The sequence below is a fragment of the Oryctolagus cuniculus genome, chromosome 4 (assembly GCF_051225735.1).
Source record: "Oryctolagus cuniculus isolate XC-2025 breed Fujian yellow rabbit chromosome 4, ASM5122573v1, whole genome shotgun sequence".
NCBI lineage: Eukaryota > Metazoa > Chordata > Mammalia > Lagomorpha > Leporidae > Oryctolagus > Oryctolagus cuniculus.
Genome location: NC_142870.1, coordinates 53,135,941 through 53,156,258, shown reverse-complemented (window position 1 = coordinate 53,156,258; position 20,318 = coordinate 53,135,941). Strand labels below are relative to the sequence as shown.

Here is a 20,318-nt window from a genome sequence, read left to right as displayed (position 1 = left end):
GTAATCTCCCTATGCACCAGTCATGAGTTTCCAAGGCTATGGAAGCCCCTTGAGTTCTCCGACTCTTATCTTGTTTAGACAAGGTCATAGTCAAAGTGGAGGTTCTCTCCTCCCTTCAGAGAAAGGCACCTCCCTCTTTGAAGACCTGTTCTTTCCACTGGGATCTCACTCACAGAGATCTTTTTGCCAGAGTGTCTTGGCTTTCCATGCCTGAAATACTCTCATGGGCTTTTCAGCCAGATCCGAATGCCTTTAGGGCTGATTCTGAGGCCAGAGTGCTATTTAGGACATTCGCCATTCTATGAGTCTGCTGAGTATCTCACTTCCCATGTTGGATCACTCTCCCCTTTATTTATTCTATCGGTTGGTGTTAGCAGATACTAGACTTGTTTATGTGCTCCCTTTGACTCTTAGTCCTTTCATTATGATCAATTGTGAACTGAAATTGATCACTTGGAATAGTGAGATGGCATTGGCACATGCCACCTTGATGGGATTATAGCATCTTAAATTTCCATTTTTGAAGTTGGATCTTGCCAGGTGAGAAATCCATAGGTCTTCTTTGGTAGTGACAAAAGTACCACTGAGAAGCACTTTTGGGGTTCTTGCAGCTAACTCCCTAGTTCTGTAATCTGTGTATGAGCAAAACAACTCCCATGTTGCATTTTCGTGATCTCCACAGAGTACGCACAGCCACTTGTGGGAGGACTCGTTGGCACCCTTCACCAGAGATCTACCTTCAAGCCTGAGGAAGGAAGAGACGCAGGCTACGCAGACCTCGATCCTTACACCTCGCCAGTGCAGGAAGTGTACCATGCCTATGCCGAACCGCTCCCCATCACTGGGCCTGAGTATGCAACCCCAATCGTCATGGACATGTCAGGGCACCCCACAGCTCCAGTGGGTCTGCCTGCAACATCCACTTTCAAAGCTACAGGGAACCAACCTCCTCCCGCTTTGGTGGGAACCTACAGTCCACTTCTCTCCAGGACTGCCAGCTGCTCCTCAGCCCGTGCCCAGTATGACACCCCAAAAGGTGGGAAGCCAGGTCCCACTGCCCCAGACGAATTGGTGTACCAGGTACCACAGAGCACGCAGGAAGCATCAGGTGCAGGAAGAGATGAGGAATGTGGTATTTTTAAAGAAATCCTTTGAAGCCGATGCTGCTTTTTACAAAGCATCATTTTAAAGCACATGGCCTTTGTAAAGATTATTAGTAGTAGTAATATATAGAATGTATTACATATCTGTCACTGCAGCAGTTGGGGAAACGTGATGACCAAGGGACAGGAAACTACTAATTTTGCAATCTCGCTTTAAAGGTGTTACTGTGCCAGTCATTGCTTGCCTCTTAAATTTTCAACATCCTGTTTGTTACTACTGTAAGACACTCTTTTAATACAGAAAAAGCTCCCTGTAATGCACTTCAAAGAAATTAAAATTCACTGAGTATTTATTTCCAATGTTGCAGGTACATTAATGAACTCAAGAGATGGCTCTGTAAGCCAGACTGGCAATAACGCATGGTACTGTTTTTTGGGTTTTTTTTGGTGTTTTTGAAATATCTAATGGCTTGAAATTCTCTATGAAAGGTGGGTACTATCTTGATTTCCTCTTGTTCTATTTCTAGATTGCTTTCTGCATTATTATTTTGAATAGTGACACAGCACTGTTTGGATTACAGCCATGTACATTTCTCTTTCAGTAGGAAGATCTGTAGCTAGGAAACTGGCTTGTACTGAGCAGGGTGCCGACTTCACGTTGTGACACTCACAAGCTCAGCACTTCATGGTACATGACCTGGTCTCAGCCTGGCTGCTTCTGACCAGGGTCCTTCTGGGTGAGGCCCATTCTTGTGTTTATAAAATGTTTGGTTTCTTTCGGCATGTGATGCTTGCTGTATCCATCTCTTGAACTCAGATCCTCTGAAGTCTTTCTATTTCTCCATGTGGAAACATGAGAGGAGCTAATTACGATTTAGAAAAGCTGTAAAAGAGATTCCCTTCCTCCCTGCCCCCAAATTTTATTTGCAATAAGATTTTTCCCTTGGAGAGTTGTGGAAAGTTGAGGGCTTCTAAATGAATGCTGCAAACATAACTGATTTATATTTATCACAGTAAAAGACAAAAATCATTCACTCACAAGTAATACAAATTACCTTAAGCAAACAAATAATACAATGAAAATTTGTCCTCTTTGGCTTTTTACACACACACACACACAAATTCTGCTTCCATCTCAAGGAACTTTATTATTTTTAGGCAAATAATTTTCAGTGCATTTTTCCACAGTAAACTCTTGTAAGAAATGCCAGCCCAACTTGTGGTGTTCAGTCTTCACTGTGACTGCCCGTTGGATGGTGAGAGAGAGGAGGAGTCCTTTGTCATACCTAGGGAACAGATGTAGTGACATCCTAGCAAATGAATATCTGTGCCTTGTTTTTGGTACCTCCTGGCAACTTGTCACCATTTGTTCATGATTTGTCCAGAACGAGTTGCAAATAAGGCAAAAATAAAAAATCGTCTGCAATGTATCAGCCAGTAGTGTAAAAAAAAAAAAAAACTTTAAAAGTCTTTAGATTGGCAAGACAACATAAGAAGCTCACCATATAGTGAATAAAAGAAAACTAACATCCCCTCCTCCATCAACCTTAGTGTGTAGACTTAATGTGAAACTAGTTTAGTCATTGCTGTCAGCCAGGCCACCAGACTATGATGTTGCCAGAGTTCACTACATTTAAATGAAGGTGAACAGCATTCATTTTGTTTGCTTCCATGATATTCTAAAACATTGCTCCAAAAAGAGAACCATGTACTTCTACAGCCTCCCTGATCCCTTCTTCATTGTATGCTTTGTTGGCTTTTCATTTGCTTTTCTTTTTCCAAACTTTGAGGCACAATTTCATTCATTGAAAAAAAAATCAGTCAATGCATAGTTTGTTTCAAAAAGCACAGATGTTGAACATTGAGATACACATGAATGTGTGAAGTGTGTGTGTTAATGCAGTCATCCCCTTTCAGGTGGAAAGGTTAAACCAGTGGCTTTAATTTTTTTTATAATTCATCCTTAGTACATGGAAAATATACTCTTCCTCAAGTTGTAAACCTCTTTGAAGCTTTAGGAGATGTTTTCAATGATTATTTCACTTACCCAGAGAAGCTTGCTATTTCTGTGTAATTTTGTGTACCTGCTTGCTTTCCGCCCTGGAGCTTTTGTTGCTGTGCACAAAAGGCAAGTGCTTTCTGAAGTGATGCATATTGAAAACTTGACTCATCACCACTGTGCTGTCCTTGAACTACCCATGATTTTAATAAAATAGTTTTTACTACTTTTATATATTTTCCCTTCCAGATGAAGAGCTGAGCCTGAATCAAATTGTTTTTCTAGTTCTGTACTTTGAGTTTGTTTTCCTGTTTTAGAGATTTTTTTAGTATGTTTATATGTCTGATATATATACACATATGTATATATATATACATATAAATACAGCTTTGGAGACAATCAAGTAACATCTGAAAATGTGAAAGTAACCATCTTTTGACAGTTCCCTTGGATTTTTCTTTGCTTGAAGCATTTAAGACTTAAATTGTTTTTTTTTGTTTTTTTTTTTTTTGGTGTGTTGATACAATTATAGAAATTGAATCAGACAATGACACAGCAAGTGTGGCCCTTACAGGTTTCATAAAATTACACTGACTTGGCTGTTACTTGATCCTAGAAACCAGCACAGTTAAAGATATTGTGAATTCTTATTTTTATTTTATTAAAATGCTATAAATAGAATCTGTTATGTGCTGGGTCTAGTCCAGTTATTTAACTTCACAGTTCACTATTTGCACTTTGCATTGAACAATGGGTTTATTCACTGATGAAAATCGAATAGAGAATTTATTCAGAAATTAAAATTATGTATACACCTGCCTCTTCCCCTATCCCCCACAACACTGGGAGAGGGCAGCAGACTCCTAGCTCATCTGAATGTGCCTGTGGCTCCCGAGTGTGGAGAGTGACAAAGCTGGGGCTTCCTTCCTGTGCTGCAGAAAGACCCTGTCAGGTGAGTCAACTAGAAAGGCCCAGTGGAGTGTGGGGGACATTTCCTGTGAGAACTAATGAAGCTCTGCCTAAAATTAGGATAATCACTTATGAGCTCTGCCTTTTTGTTCTAAACTTGAAGTCCCTAAACTGCAAAATTTAAGAGTTGGATAGTTATAAAAGTAGTTTTTAGATCAACTGAGGCACGAATTCTCATGTAATCCAACTTGTGGCTAGTTTTTTTTCCCCTTTGGCACTGTTGAATATGGAAACAAAACATGTATTGAAATGCATATTGGAAATAAAAATGGCCTAGTGTCAGTGACTCTCCCAGAATGTACTTTTCTTACCTCGGCATGTACTGTAGTCACTCAGTATTTGTATATGTTGCTAGAATTTAGATTGTATAAACAGTGAAATTTTAATGTGTTCCTTCCTGTGTTTTTAATAAATTGTATATATAATAGATGTCTTGCTCAGATTATTAAAACAGCCTTGAGGTTTGTAGCTTTTTCTCATACTTCACAAAATACTGGGTTTCTCAATTTTCAGTCACACATTTTATGGCCAAATTTTTTTTTTTTTAAACTTAAGGGGAAGGTTTTATTGATGGGGGAAGTCCGATAGGCTGGAGGGAAGGGGCAGAGAAAGGGGGGTGGAGAGAGATCAAGAGAGGATGAAGAAGAAAGAGATGGAGAAAGGGAGAGCTGTGTGGGAAGCAGGTGTTATACCTTTGCAAGGGGATAGGGAAGTAGAATAGAATTAAAAACTAATGGGGCCGGCGCTGTGGCTCACTTGGTTAATCCTCCGCCTGCATAGCCGGCAACCCATATGGGCACTGGGTTCTAGTCCCGGTTGCTCCTCTTCCAGTCTAGCTCTCTGCTGTGGCCTGGAAGGGCAGTGGATGGTGGCCCAAGTGCTTGGGCCCTGCACCTGCATGGGAGACCAGGAAGAAGCACCTGGCTTCAGATTGGCTCAGCACCAGCCAAGGTGATCATTTGGGAAGTGAACCAATGGAAGGAAGACCTTTCTGTCTCTGTCAAAAAAATTTTTTTTTTAATTTTTTTTTTAAACTATTTTTCTTTTCTCCTTCATCTCATTCTCCCAAATACCTTGTAGTTTCACTTACTAACATTTGGGAAGGGAGACAAGCTCAGCAATCAGAAAAGCTGGGTTGTTTGTATCCCATCAGATTCTGCTCTGGCGCCTCTCAGGATACACAGGTAAGCTTTCCATTTGAAGGTTGGACTTAATCATGTGAAAAGAATTTTTATGAAAATACCTGTAAGTCCAGAGCCCAGCTTGACTTAAGGGTTTACTTGCTTTGTTGCGTTCAGCATTTCTAATTTACTTCAAATAGAAAACTTTCCAAGTTTAGTACATAAATAAATTAAGGATTTTTCCCTTCTTGAGTATGTCTAGCTTGTTTTTGTATAAACTATATATTTAAAAAAAAATGCAGAACCAGCAGACTTTGGTAATTGAATTATTTAGTCATTTACTCGTATTTCCTTCAACTTAAAAAGGCATCCTCATTCTACCAGATTACTGCTTGTCACAATCATGGTTTAATTGTCAGGGGAAATGAGTTTAATTTAACCAGTATGAACTTAAATTTTCATAGCCAGTGCTTCTCTTTTGCCACATCAAGGCACAGTCACATGCCATTTCCCCAGCCAGGTTTATAGTAGCCAAATGTATGTCTGACAGTGTCAATCAAAATTGTTGTGGCCTAGAAAGTCCTCTTATTAGGAAGTCACATCCCTCTAAAAGTCTGTGATGATTTACTTAGAAAAAAAGTTTAAAAACACCTAAGAAACCTAGCTTATTTTAAAAACACAACATTGTCAAAACTTATTTCCCTGATATCTATATATTTCTTGGTTTTCATAAATATATTCACAGAAATTAAGCTGGTGGTTATGAATCACCAGGCAGCAGACTTAATATACATAATTGACAAGTGCATCCAACATATTTAAAAATAAACTAAAAATTGCAGTATAAAAATAAAACTAATACTGTTGGCATCATCTTCCGAGTCCATAATGTCAATCTTGAGTCAAGTTGATTACAAAGTTCTTCTCTATAATGTCCTTCAGAAACAGCTGCTCTGCAGTCACATTGTGATACGCGTTCTAGAGAAGAAAAATGAAAGTATCCGTCCAGTCTCAGGCATGAAAGACCGCAATGGAATGTTCTGTATCTAGGATATTCTGAGTAGTTAGCTAAAAGTCACATGGAATTGTAGCATTTGTTACCTTTATAACTTTTTTTCCTTGACCAGTCCCCTAAAGCCCCCTGTTGTTAAACTATCACCTAAGAGATTCCTTCAGATCATCCTCTGAATTTATAACATGATTCAAATATACCAAAATCTTTCTATCTTTATAGTAAAAGCAGCACCTGGGACTCATTAAAAAGCAAATTGGCTTGGAGATAAACTACTATAAAACATAATTCAGTTTAAGATGTACTTAATCTGTTGGTGTGTATCCTAATTTTCTTCAGGACATTGTATTAATAGTGTTTTTTTTAGAAGATTCTTGAACTGCTGAAGTGTTTGTCTTACACTGAGGGAGGGATGACAAAAGACAGGACTAAACTGCAACCTGAATAGTCCCACTTATCATCCTTATGCAGTATGGGTGGATTGAAGGGGGTCACAGTCATGGTATATATTCATATCTATTATAGCCATTCATGTCTTAATACTACGGTAAACAGATAACCTCTTAGTTCTGTCACTTGTCAACCACTTACGCTAAAATTAGCACCAAAAAAACCCACAAAACTTCCCAATCAAAAACCCTCAGGATCAAATGATCCCTATGTAAGAGAAGCATGATCCAGTGTAAAATTTTGCAACCTTTTTGATCATGAAAACTTACGGGGTTATAGTGTTCTAGATCATCTGTCTGCTTAACTGAGAAATGTTTAATTACTGTGAGCAGAGCAGTGCTTTCAGGTGACTCTAATACTGTAACATCTCCAACGCAGCAGGTTGTTTAAATGCTGCAAACATGATACTATCTAAAGTAAAGGTCCATATGTGGGTTTGATGGCACTTGGCAAAAACCATGAGGTTCTCCACAAGAGCTTGAGACCCACAAATTGGAACTGGATGTACTAAAATGATCTCTGGATTTGAGTCTCCTGTTGCTCCTCCTTGTTAGCTCTGTAACCCCTTGGAACCTGTTTGTTCAATGAAATGGAACAGTGAGAAAATATGGGCTTTGCAACTTCAAAGATTTTATACCAAAGTATACGTATGAGTATGTAACTTAAATAAATCACTTCATATTACCTTATTCATCAAAGACATGGTGGCATTCCCATAGTAGTGCAAAGGACTCTTGAGGTCAGAAAAGTTGTATTTAAAACCAGCTAGGTGAACTTCATGACATATATGGAATGCCAGTGTGATGGCAATGATTCCCGTTGTTGGGTGTTTGGGTTTCTGAGGGAAAAGGAAAATTTCTTCAGAATCCCATTGAGCCACTTGTTTCCAAAACATATTTGACTTAAATGTTCAGCAATCTGTGTTTTTAAAGATTATCAGTACAGAAGTAATTAAATTAATATTTTTGGGTCCTAGGACTCAAGCCCCAGACAGTACACATAAACATATGTACCCATACACACACACAAACACAGCTGGAATGTTAGAAAATCTTTCAAGTAAAATCTTGCTGCAGTATTGACCTAGAGAACAACTACCAGATGAAGGGAGAAGTGCTTCTGTTTTGTTTAAAACAAAAACATGAGTCGGGCTCTTCATGGGAGAAGCAAAGCCTAGGGGTTCTGAGTGCATGTGTGATATGTAAAGACAGCTTAGGGTGCTAATGGATCATTGTAAATGGCTTCAAATAGGGCTGGTGTTACAGCGTACCAGATAAAGCTCTTGCAATGCCACTAGCATCCTATATGGGCACAGGTTCAAGTCCCAACCGCTCCAGTTCTGATCTAGCTCCCTGCTAATGGCCTGAGAAAAGCAGAATATGGTCCAAGTATTTGGGTCCCTGCACTCACATGGGAGACCCAGAAGCAGCTCCTGGCTGCAGCCATTTGGGGAGTGAACCACCAAATATAAAAGATCTGTCTTCTCTCTCTGTAGCTCTTTCAAATAAGTAAATATTGTTTAAAGGCTTTAAATGATCATTTAAATCATTTAAGCCCTGAGAAAAGACTAAACTTTAATGGCAAACTGTAACAGCATCTGACTAGCAAATAAAGAATCCAAATGTATATATAGACATCACCATCCCAACTAGATTGTTTAAAAAGAAAAAATAAAGAAATTTAGCATCCCTTTCCTATATTTGCATATGAATAACCTAAAAGTGCAATAGATGTTTGGAGTCTTGGCATTCAAAAGTTAATTGTCACTGGATGGACTTCAAAGATGAAAATATATCTTTTGCACAATCATTCAAGGACACCTCTTTTCACTAAGTTTCTGACAGATCTCATGGAAATTATATATTAGTTACTTACAACTAGGAGGAAAATTAAAAGCAGCACAATAAAATCAAATGAACTCCAGAAGCAAATCTTAAATCCTAACAGCCATCAGCAAAACCTTTTCTTATCCCATTTACTATGTGACCCCACCACAAACCTTGGCATCTGCTATTGAAGGAAGTTAGTGATTGGATTAAAAATTTTGAGTCAGAGCTGGCATTGGGTATAGTGATTAAGGTACTTCCAGGAATGCTGCATCCCCTGTCAGAGTGCCTGTTAAGTGCTTTCCAATTCTAGCTTCTTGCTAATGTGCACCCTGGGAGGTGGCAGGTGATGGCTCAAGTGCTTGACTCCCTGCCTCTCAAATGGGAGATTCCAAGTTCCTGGCCTAGTCTTGACTGCTGTAAGCATCTGGGAAGCAAGTTCACTAATAAAGAAGATTCTTCTCTCTCTCTCTCTCTCTCTCTCGGACTGCTGCCTTCAGAATACAAATGTAAAACTTTCTTGAAAATGCTGTCATCTTCAAACTATTGCTCCATTTCTCTGATCCTGTTTCAGCAAAACTCCACTGAAGTCTGTGGTTTGCTCATGTCCCATATCCTCTGTGACCTCATTCAAGCAGCCTGTCTTCCTCTTTCTTGTCAGTCTCACCAATCTGATCCCCATGATTATAAAACAAGGGCTTACTATTTGTATTCAACTTCTAGACAGCACATGACATGGCTGACTGCTCTCTCTTGAGATGTAGCAGTGTCCTGATCTTTTGGGACACCATGTCCTACTAGCACTTTAATCTTAGCTTCAGCATGTCTGAGAGGGTCTGCCTGCACGTTTAGTGTCAAAGACGCAACATTACCCCAGTCAAAAAGCAAGGGATGCATCTGATCACAGCCACTTAGGGAAACAGCAACTGAAAAGTCACAAAACAAAATCAGAAGCTGTCGTTTACCCTCAAAATTACAAAGAAATGGGGTTTAAATTTCAGATGTGTATGCTTTTTTACCTGGATCTTCTATTTCCACAGAAATCACACTAGCACACAAAAATCCATATAAGCACATACATTGTGACACTACACAGAGGAAAAAAAGTTGAATATACCTAAATGTCTATAAATAGGAAAACAGTTAAACAGGGTAAAAAGTAGCAGAATACCTATGGTATAACTGTCTAAAAGGGTATAGGTATGTGTGAATGTGTAGGAATGTAAACAGTGGTAAATGGAAAATTACCTGGATTACATTAGCAAGAGGACAATTTCGTTTTTAAAAAAATTCCTTTAGAAGTTATTTGATTTTAAACACTTTAGAATGTCCTGATCACAATTTTTAGCATGCCAAAGAAAAGATGTGTGATGTATATGTATTTGGCTTTTCCCTATTACAAGAGCCTTTGTCTCTTCTGAGGTACCACGATAGTTACCCAAACTTAAATGAGAACATCCCTGCCACTGTGTGTCTGGATGTGTATGACATGCTGAAGTCTCAAGAACTCTCAGTACTGCTGTCACCTTCATTTCTTAAAAACAGTGCCACTATGCCCTCTGACCACAGAAATATTTTTGGACTAGCACGTGGCCCTTCACCTTTCTTCTGGCTTTCCTGTGATATTTTTGTCACAGTGTTCAAGCAGGGTTTTTTTTTTTTTTTTTTTTTTTGTCAGCCTGAAAAGCCATGCACTTGTCTTGGCACCAGTTCTGCTGTTCTGAGCACAAGCTGCCTGTCAACGCACACAGGCAAAGTCTCCTTGGAGCACAACATTGAAGGCAATGTTGTAAGACAACCCAGGAGGGCCCTGCAAAGGCAGGAAAAACCCTCTGCTCAAGGTTCTTTTCCTTGGAACATAAAGGCCACAGATACCTACTTTTACCAACCTGGACGTGGTCCTCAGAAACCACTTCATGGGGTGTGGGTCTCATACAGTTTCTCACACCCGAGGACCCCCTCACCTACCTTAGCCAAATCTTTACATTGAAACCACACAAATATAAATACATACCTGATTTTTGGGAAACACTTTTGGAAAATGAAGCAGTTCATATGCTGCTGTTCTGATAATGAAAGGATCTAATACTCTGATTTGGTAAGGTTTATAAATCAAGTTTAAGGCTGGCTCCTTCCAAAAACCATTAGTGTCCTGAAATAATACAGAAAACACAACTTGTGGATGCTTTTCTTTTTTTAGGAAGAAAGCACTGAAGTTAATTTAAAGGCAGATCAGTTTTTCAAACTTACTATTTTGCCACCCGTCACCAATTCCAAAAGCCACTTTAAGTCAAGTGGCTTAAAAACAGTGAGAATTGCTGTAGTATTAGGATCATTGTGATTGGGATCTGAAAAAACAGATTCTGGATAAAAAAGTCGGAAAGTTGTTCTTCTCCCAACTTCCTCTTCGTGTCCTAAAACAGGACCATTATTCATTCTGTGGGTAATAAAACACAAAATATACCAAGTGACGTATGAGCATTTTTCATCACCGTTCTCAGAGGTTTCAGAGATGGACAAGAATCAGCCATTTATCCAAAGCCACAAGGCAACTGATCGATCTCTTGCACATGATGGCCAAGGAAATACTTCCCTTTCATGAAAGAGCTAGTTGATCAAAGACAGAAATATTTGTTTGTATTTGAAAATTCATTGTGTAAACTGATAATTCCATCTTACCTCTAGGAACACTGAAGGCTAGAAAAAGAAATGTGAATACAAAGTACAAAAATCAAAAGGGATCTTGGAGGACAACCATACAGATATCCTTGGATTTACAGAGAACAGCCCTGAAGTCCAGGGAGACAAAGTTATTTGTCCAAGATCACACAGAGGTATATCTAAGTGACTGACAGACAAGAATCATCATCATGAAGTTGATAGCCCTTCAAAACTTGTTCTCTGAAATACAGTAACCACATAACATCGCTTGTGTTAAGTATTCAAGAACAACCCAATGCATGTCTATTGCTAGAGTGAACTGAAGAGCCACAAAGGATCTCCTGTTGGCAGGGGTAGACACAAACTATTTATGCATATGTTATGAAGACGTGCTATAAAAAAAAAAAAAGGAATGCTTTGTTTCCAAAACAATGTGCCCCCAGGAGGATAAATACTGTTTTACACTTTGCCACTGACTCTATAAGGCAGTCTTTAACATCAATTGAAATGACAATGTTGTACACCCATGGTGCTTTTCCACAGGGTTTGCTGTGTTTTTAAGCAATCAGTTTAGATCATTATGAGTAGAGAAATTTGTGAGTGCTTCAAGATCGTTTGGTAGATAAATTGTCACAGCTTCCTCAAAATGGATAATATACAAAATAGGGTGACCTCACTTTACTTGCAGAAGTCCTAGGCACTTTGTAATCAGGCACAACCACTGAACACTTCCAGGTCATCTTAAGTGGCTTTGTCCTAGCAAGGTCACTTTCCCACAAAAGGCTGCACAGTCACTCTTCACACACACACTGACTCCAGAAGATGACCTGACCTTAACCTTTGATTGAGAAAGCAGAGATGGCAATGTCCTTATTTCCCCACACTCAGTCCCCGGGACTCTTGGCAGCTGTAAACATAATCTGGATTCTTTTCCATTTTAAAAGATGACCCTCACATCCGCTGTATACCCCACCACCTCTCTATCACACCAACCTCTTTCTGTGTTCTGCATTTGCCAATCTGCTCTGGCATCTCCCATCTTTACAAAACAAAACAGCCTCCCATGTTTCCATAAGCACCGGCCAGCTAGCACCTCATTTCTCAACTCCTTCAGAGCAAAATTTCTCAAAGGAGTTCACTGGTTTCTCTATTCTTCATCTGTCATTCTTCAGCTCATCCCGATTAGCTTCTTGCCACATTATGCCTCTAAGTCTGTTTTGTCCTGAGTGTCCCAGTGAGCTTCAGGTTACCAACTAGATTATCATCTCTCCCCTTATGTTGCATGACCTGTCACCAGCACTGGGACCTGCCTGATCCCTCCCCTCTGGCCTGAAACACTTGGTTCTCTTGGCTTCCATGATCACCTTCTCCTGATCGTCCCACTTCACTGGTGAATCCTCTCTCCATCTCTGTTGCTTACTCTTTGCCTTTGCTCAATCTCTAGGTGTTGAGAGCCCCCAGGCTCTGTCGTGGGCCTTCCAGGGTCTCTGAAGTCTTCCCTGGGAACCATCACCCCATCCATGGTGTAAATACAGCCCATAGGCTGCTCACCAGAGAGACTTTAGGCTGTCTAACTTCCTACATGACTTACTCACCGTAACTAATAAGCATCTCAAATCTAACATATTCACAGAGAAATCCTGTTTTTTCTCTAAATCTTCTCCTACCCCTGCCTTATCCAACTCAATAAATGATAGCCACTTTCCAGCCAGTCTCTTAAGCTGAAAACAGTAGTAGCCATCCTTGGTTACTTTATCCTCACTATCCCTCACATCTAGTAAGACAGCAAATCCTGATAATGCTACTGGTAAAATCTTCAGTCTGTGCACTTCTTTCTCTTCCATGACAGTCCCTTCTCAACCCACCACCATCTCCTACCCAAATACAACAACCTAACTGGCCTCCTTCCTTCTAGCCTTGTCCCTTACATTCCACGGTCCATGTTACAACCAGACTATCTTAAATATATAACCAGGTTGCACTGCTCTCTTAAGAACTTTCAACAGCTTCCTACTGTACCTAAAATCCAAGCTCTGATTCTAGTTCACTTAATCTAGGTGATAGATCAGGATAGGCTGCTCCTTGCTCACTTTTCCAGCTTTTGAATGCACCACTACTCCCACCTCATCCTCTTGTCCTCCAACCTCACTGGATTTTTGCTACTCAAACTCAGACCATATCCTCCTGAAGCCCTGCTGTGAGCATTCTCTCTAAACTGCTCTTCCTTAATCTTTATGTGGCTGATACCATATGGTCATTTAGGTTCAGGCGAGATGTCTTCTCCACAAAGCAATCATCCATTCCAAAGTATCCACTCAAACAGTCTATCATGTTTTTTAATTTCCCACGTGGTGTTTACCCTTATATATTTAAAGACTGTTTTCTTCCCTTTGTTAGAATGTAGGCTTCACAGGGGAAGTGTGCTGGGCATAGCAAAGGGACCTGATGAATATTTGCTGAATCAATGATCTGAAATCTGGATCTAATTCTAGCCAGCAATTGAAAGAAAAAGTTTTCATAATTAAGCACATAATAAATTCAAGCAACTCCCTTTCTTTTTATAACACAGCTGTACTAAGGCAGGAAAGCATATTCTTTTGAAACAATTCTAGCTTAGCAAATAGGAAATACATTTACCTTATTATTACATCATAGGAGTCGATTTTTTCTCCTAATGTCTTATTCTTCAAAACTCCTCCATTTCCAACCACCACACACTTTTTACATGGCACGCTGTGGGGCAAATAGACAAGTGAGAGACTGAGCAATCTTTTGCCAGATGGGATGGTTCCAAAAACTTGTTCCTCCTTTCAAGAACCCAGTGCCAAATTTCACTTGTTGCATAAGTAGAGAAAGAACCAAAGAATTGTGACAGAGGTCTAGATATGTATTAGATAAGAAATTCAATAAATAGCATACTACAGTAAGTTAATAATTGCTGTAAATAATATATTCTTATCAGCACATATACATTTGATTCACATAACTATACCCTGAAATAAGTATCCTCATTATACAAATGAAGAAAGCAGCTTAGAAACCTATTACATATCATTTCAAAGTCACACTCCAGAGAGATTAAACGAGCACTTGGATCTGGACTATACAAACAACCCTCCAACTCTCTATGTTGATATTAAAAAAAGTATGTTTTCATATGTGGGTGCTATTAAAAAGTTCTTAGAAAATGAAATTTGCAGTTTATTCTCATGTAAAATATTTTTTAAATCCATGTACAAGAAATCTTCAAAAAGTTCACAACAAATGTGTCTAATAAAAAACTGAGTGGATTTCAAAATTTTTTGCACCAAAATAAATCTTTTAAGTCTATTTTCTACACACTTTCCTGAAACTCCCTCATATATATATATTTTTAACAGTGCTACCCCTTCCTTGAAGATTGTACCTCTGGCTCTCTTTTACATTTTAAGCGTGGAGATGGACAATTTGCAATCTGATGGCCACGTGTAGCTTTCTGTATTCTGTCCATGCTCACTTGAATTCCCTAAACATGGACTGTTGTTGGCAGTTAACCAGTACAAACAAAAACTTCACTGTATGTTCCTGAATCAGAACCACAAGATAGGCCACAAAGGGGGACCTCCTGTTGCCAGCTGGGATCTGCCTAGAACCATAGATCATATACCATTTGCTCTCAGTAAACATGGCCTTGGCCCTTCTGTCTCCCAGCTCTTACAACTGCAAGACCAGGCCAGAGAAATGACAAAAATAGGTCCTGTCCCTCTCCTCCAGGAAACAAAACTGCAGAAGGGAAGGCTATTGAGGTTGCCATTGTAGGGCAAGAAAAACAGTGTTCCTCAAGAACCATGAAATTAGCAGACCTCAAAGCTTTTAGGAAATGAACAAGTAGCAAAATTATATAAATGCTATAAAATCCTAAATCCTAGAGGTTCAGGAACTATTTAGAAGAGCCAACCATTGGCCTTTTCAGATTAATAAAAGAGAATGTACACATTTTTGCACTGTAAGTTTACTTCTTTAATGGAGAATTTGTATAGCTCATCTAAATTTCAACATAAAACACTTTTGGGGGCTGCTTCCTGCAGCACCGTCATCCTGTATGGGCGCTGGTTCAAGTCCCAGCTGTTCAACTTTGGATCCAACTCCCTGCTAATGTTCCTGAGAAAGAACCAGAAGATGGCCCAAATCCCTGGGCCTCTGCTACCCACGTGGGAGACCTGGAAGAATCTTCTGGCTCCTGGTTTCAGCCTGGCTCAGCCCCAGTTGGTGTGGCCATTTGTGGAGTGAACTAGTGGATGGAAGATTTCTGTCTCTCCTCTTTTTCAAATAAGTAAGTCTTTAAAGCAAAACACACACAAGTTTCTACTCATTTTAATTGAGCTCTCTTAGCTCTCAAATATTAGAGTCCTGCCTAACTTGGTTTCTACTTCATCAGACAACAAGTACGATGAGATTCACGGGAGGCAGGGGTCGGGGAGTAGAGGGTGGAAAGGCATTGGAGGGTGTGCTGGAAACCTCCCATCATGGACTTGTTCCAGGTCACAATATGTTCCAGAGGTGTTTATTTTTGAAATCTGTTTTTAACTAAGAAAACAATATATCTCTCTGGACACTTTCATAAACAAGTTTGACTTCAATCCCAAATTCAGGAAGTCAACTTTATTCAAATTCCTCTTTGCTGGGGCCACGTTGAGATGGGAGCATTGTTGGATATTCAGAACCCTTCTTCTCAGGGTCTGGTGGCCATGATCCTCACCAGACACATCCCAGGAAGGCTCTCCAGCAGGGGACAATGCATTCCCACACCCACAGCTTGCAAGGCCTTTCCATAACCTTGCGGTCAGTGTCACGCACACCAGAGGCTGAACCTCCTGAAGCTGGCTCCATCTTTCTGCAGAGAATGCTAGACAATGGAGGGGTGGCTAAGAACAGATAGGATTGAAATAACAACAGTTTGTATTAGATAGTGAGGCATGAATATCTGTAATAATGGTAACTAGCCTAACTGTCTCACTCCAACGGAGGCTGGCCTAGTCCCCTGTGGAGGGGATGAGCTCCCTTGCCCTGAGCTCAGGTGCCCCTGGGGCTCAAGCATCCATGCCAGCCTGGAGTCGCCCATCTGACACCAGGCTACGTGGCTCCAACTATACCAGGCCTGTAGAGGCAAAGGCCAGATGTGCAAGCCACCAGCACATTTGCAGGGTTCTCCTGGAAACTCAACAAAGGACTGCTGCCCCACAAGGAGAACACTGAGCACATGATGAGGATCATATATAATTCTAGAAGCCCTTTTGAGAGTGTGCCCAGGACTACTCTCTGCCAATCTTATCTACCACTAGTAGCCAGAGTTCCATCATAGCTCTTGAAAAACACAAATAGTACAGATAAACTCTCTGAACCACATCCCTCACAAGTCATGGCTTCCTCTGTGTCTCCCCAGCAGGTACCCACATGCTACGAAAAGTCTCATTTATTCTTCCTTGATTTCATCCAGTTGGTCTGGGCTTCTGTATGCCCCTGCCTCATTTGGTGTACAACAGTGACTTCTGGTGTCCTTTGGGTGACTGTTTGACTTCACCACATTTAATTAATATAACTTTGATGCACAAATAGCTGCAATGAATTGTGAGTCCCCAGAAACAAAAACAGCAGTATCACTTATATCTCTGTATCCTTCCAGTTACATCTTCCCGATTCATTGGCATTTTAGAAACCTGCTTGGTTGTGACACTGAGTGTGTGGAGGTCATTTTCTTACTTTGTGTCTGCAGAAGCAGGTACCTGTAACTCCTCCCCCAACCTTGGAAACTGGGAAGGCTATGCACATGATCCAAAAAACTGTTCACCCAGAAAACAAAATAATTCCAGAGTGCCTGAACCTGTTAATGGAAAATCTGCAAAGCTGCTAAAACAGTAATGGTGAGAGATTTCTACTTCCCCCAGGTGAAAGACATGTATGTCACAAAGTTAGAGCCAGAGGAGACCCTGCTGTGTGCACAGGGAAATGTCAACACAATCAGTACAGAGAGAGTCAACTTCAGTTGCTCCTTTCAGAGGATCTTCTTTTCTGAATGCTTTTTGGCATTCACTTACCCCCTCTTCAGTGTAACAGTCCATGGCAGACCCTACTGGTCATAATCCCACACCATCACACTGTGTGCCTTGCTAGCCCTGCCCTGCTAAGCCTGCACTGGTGAGCTCCTTTCTGCTGCCAATTGTGGGTTTCAAGATAGCCATGTGCCTATGGGAAGTAAGAAATTACAGCAGTCTGCTTCATGCTTTTGGAAAGACTTTTGCCCCTGGTAGAAGAATGGTTGAGCAGAACATTCTCTTTTCAGCCACTCCTTCCTTTTTACCTAGACATGGATGTGACACAGCCATCTTGCAACTCTGAGGAGAAGAGTGTCACAGAAGAGCGATGCTGGAGCCTTGCCATCACGGAGCCACTAAGGGAATCCCACCACCAGAAGCACTTCCAGCAGATGTTCAGGTTGTACAAAGTCCAACCTCAGGGAACACCATGCAGACAACTAAGTGGGCAACTGGCACTCCATGGAGTTGTGATCTGCAGTGTGCGAAGCTCTGAGCAGGATGCCTGGCCTTCTGGAACTGTATTGCTATGCAATATGGAAGATAATAAATGTTCTTTTTGTTTAAAGCACTCTTAGGAAACTATCACTTGCAGCCAGAAGACTTAAAACCCAATATAAGAGACCTAGGGGTGGAGAACTGGCTTCTAGTTCTGGCTTAGCACCTCTGGGACCTTGGCCTAGTGACCCGACTGCTCCGTTTTCCTTTTTGTGAAGTCAGAGAATCATTGAAGCCTTGACTGTTGTTCTCTTCTGTGACCCTTTCCTCTGGCCTGTATCCCACGGTATCTGTCTCTTTACCAGACACCTGACCCCACAGATGTAGGCAACAGGCTACGGCCACACCTGCACCTTCACTACATGTGACTCACTGTTGATCAGAGTTTCCCTTCAGCCTCCAGTTCTCCCTGGCTGAAAGGTTGCAGTGTAGAGAAACTGTACAGAACAGAAGGATGTCTAGAGTATGGACACAGGCATTGATATGCCTAACAGAATTGAGACTCCTTTCAATACCTACACTGCTAATGTATATTTCTTTTTCCTTTTTCTTTTTTTGTTTTTACATTTTCTAAGGGTATGTTCCTGCCCTGGCTGTTAGCCAATCTAACCCAGCTGTATTGGTGCTGACATAATGAATTCTGCTTGAGTGACCAACCGGATAGCTTCTACAAATCCCCATCCATGCAGCAGCCAACTGACTTGTCACAGGTGCATCTGTTATGTGTAGTTATTGAATAACCACCTATTTTCCAGAAATAACGCATTTGCCACCCAATCTGGTCTGTTTTCAGAAGGCAGCAGTAGGGTTGGGAGTAGGGAGCTGGTTTGTGCATTTCAAGTAGGGGCAAAGATTCTGTGCTTCAGGGCTTCTGCTGCTTCTGGCTTGCAGAGGATGAGCGCCCACTGATGAGAAAACAACAATCCCAGGGACGAGGATACTATGTATTACCATATTTTTTTGCTGAATTCCCTTAAACAAATCCTTAATCTATAGCGAAGTTGGTTGAACACAGTAGCGCTATGTTAATGTGTTTTGGAGAATAAAGTGAGAAACAGGAGGTCTTGAGAAATCAACACCAGCAGCATAAAGCAAAGATGCCCCGAGCTGTATGTAATAGGGCAGATTTATATAATTGACTTCGGAAGGTGACCAGGCACAGAAATAGATGGGACCAGGAAAATAATGGCATTTACTAGTAAGGATGGCTATATGTTTCAATAATGTTTCCTTTATCCCTTACAATAGGACTCACTGTTTTTAATGCTGGGCACAGAATCATCTGCAATAAAGGCTACATTTTCTAGTCCACCTCTCAGCTCAGTGGGGCCTTGTGATTGACACCTACCCAATACTATGTAATCAGCGGTTGCCAGTAAATGTTTACCAATCAGTTCTTTAGGGTAAGAAGGGGGAAAGCCCTGGTATGTAGCATTTGTCAATTCCCTTGGAAGTATTCTATGCGATTTCTGAAAGATGTACTTAAGGAAGAAGTAAGTTTTAAACGGTGGGGACATGCCTTTGCCCTTTCCTTATCACCACTGGCAGGAACAAAGAAGTGATAGATGGAACGCCAACAATTTCATTGGACCCTATGGAGGAAGCAGTATATATTAAGGATTGGCAGAGGGGCCAGTGCCGTGGCTCACTTGGTTAATCCTCCGCCTGTGGCACCGGCATCCCATATGGGCACCGGGTTCTAGTCTCGATTGCTGCTCTTCCAGTCCAGCTCTCTGCTGTGGCCCGGGAAGGCAGTGGAGGATGGCCCAGGTGTTTGGGCCCCTGCACCTGCATGGGAGACCAGGCAGAAGCACCTGGCTCCTGGCTTCAGATCGGCACAGTGCCAGCTGTAGTGGACAACCAACAAAAGGAAGACCTTTCTCTCTGTCTCTCTCTTTCTCTGTCTTTAACTGTCAAAAAAAAAAAAAAAAAAAAAGGATTGGCAGAGACACAACAGGGAAGAAGCATTGGCCCAGATCGATCTCTGGATTGTTAACCTGCAAACATCATAGACCTGAAGGATGGGAGAAAAAGAAAAATATCTTACAGACATAACTGTCATAGTGGCATCTGTCCCAAGAGAGGGCCTCATGCATACTGGACAAGATATCTGAACAAAATGATCACATTTATCTGGTGGAACCTTCAAGGATTTGGGTGCATAACAAAAAGAAGTATGAGCCATTCTGAAAGGAACAAAAAGGATAGAGAAAGAATAAAATTTAGGGAAAAGATCTGTCCTTAGTGGCTGTCTGCAAAAAAAGTCATGTCTTCCAGAGCACAGGGAAAGAAACAGCCAGCAGCTACATAAACATCAGTAGAGAGTGCAGAACAAGAGTGAAGGGGACTGAACGGGCAGATCTCAGCTGTCTCCACCTCAGCCCCTTGTCTTTGACCTGCAGATGTGTGACCAAGAGCAAACCAGCCCAAGCCAGCAGGCTTCCCCCTGCTCCCAGCTCCACAGGCCGAGGGTTCAGGGAGAGGTCTCTCAGCCATATCTCTGCTGTCCTCAGACATCTTTCTTCCAGAGCATCTTTCCCAGGCCAGGAAGAGAAATGGGAGCCTTGTTGGTCACTTAGGGGACAAACTGAGTTGACTAGGTGGCAAT

General features: G+C 41.1%; 2 protein-coding genes across 32 annotated transcripts in view; one reads left to right on the top strand and one right to left on the bottom strand.

Annotated features, from left to right (window-relative positions):
- DCBLD2 (discoidin, CUB and LCCL domain containing 2) overlaps positions 1-4,498 on the top strand; it is a 92,705-nt gene extending 88,207 nt beyond the window's left edge. For both annotated transcript variants that reach the window (XM_051859388.3, XM_089331502.1), the window contains one exon: positions 683-4,498. In XM_051859388.3, coding sequence (XP_051715348.2) covers positions 683-1,155 — 473 coding nt within the window. In that variant the 3' untranslated portion in view covers positions 1,156-4,498. The remainder of the gene's footprint in view (positions 1-682) is intronic.
- Positions 4,499-5,505: 1,007 nt separating this feature from the next.
- ST3GAL6 (ST3 beta-galactoside alpha-2,3-sialyltransferase 6) overlaps positions 5,506-20,318 on the bottom strand; it is a 148,821-nt gene continuing 134,008 nt past the window's right edge. For all 30 annotated transcript variants that reach the window (XM_089331533.1, XM_089331528.1, XM_070071954.2 and 27 more), the window contains 5 exons: positions 13,779-13,874; positions 10,731-10,917; positions 10,495-10,632; positions 7,340-7,492; positions 5,506-6,170 (listed from right to left, as the gene is read on the bottom strand). In XM_089331533.1, the coding sequence (XP_089187659.1) occupies positions 6,084-6,170; positions 7,340-7,492; positions 10,495-10,632; positions 10,731-10,917; positions 13,779-13,874 (661 nt within the window). In that variant the 3' untranslated portion in view covers positions 5,506-6,083. The remainder of the gene's footprint in view (positions 6,171-7,339; positions 7,493-10,494; positions 10,633-10,730; positions 10,918-13,778; positions 13,875-20,318) is intronic.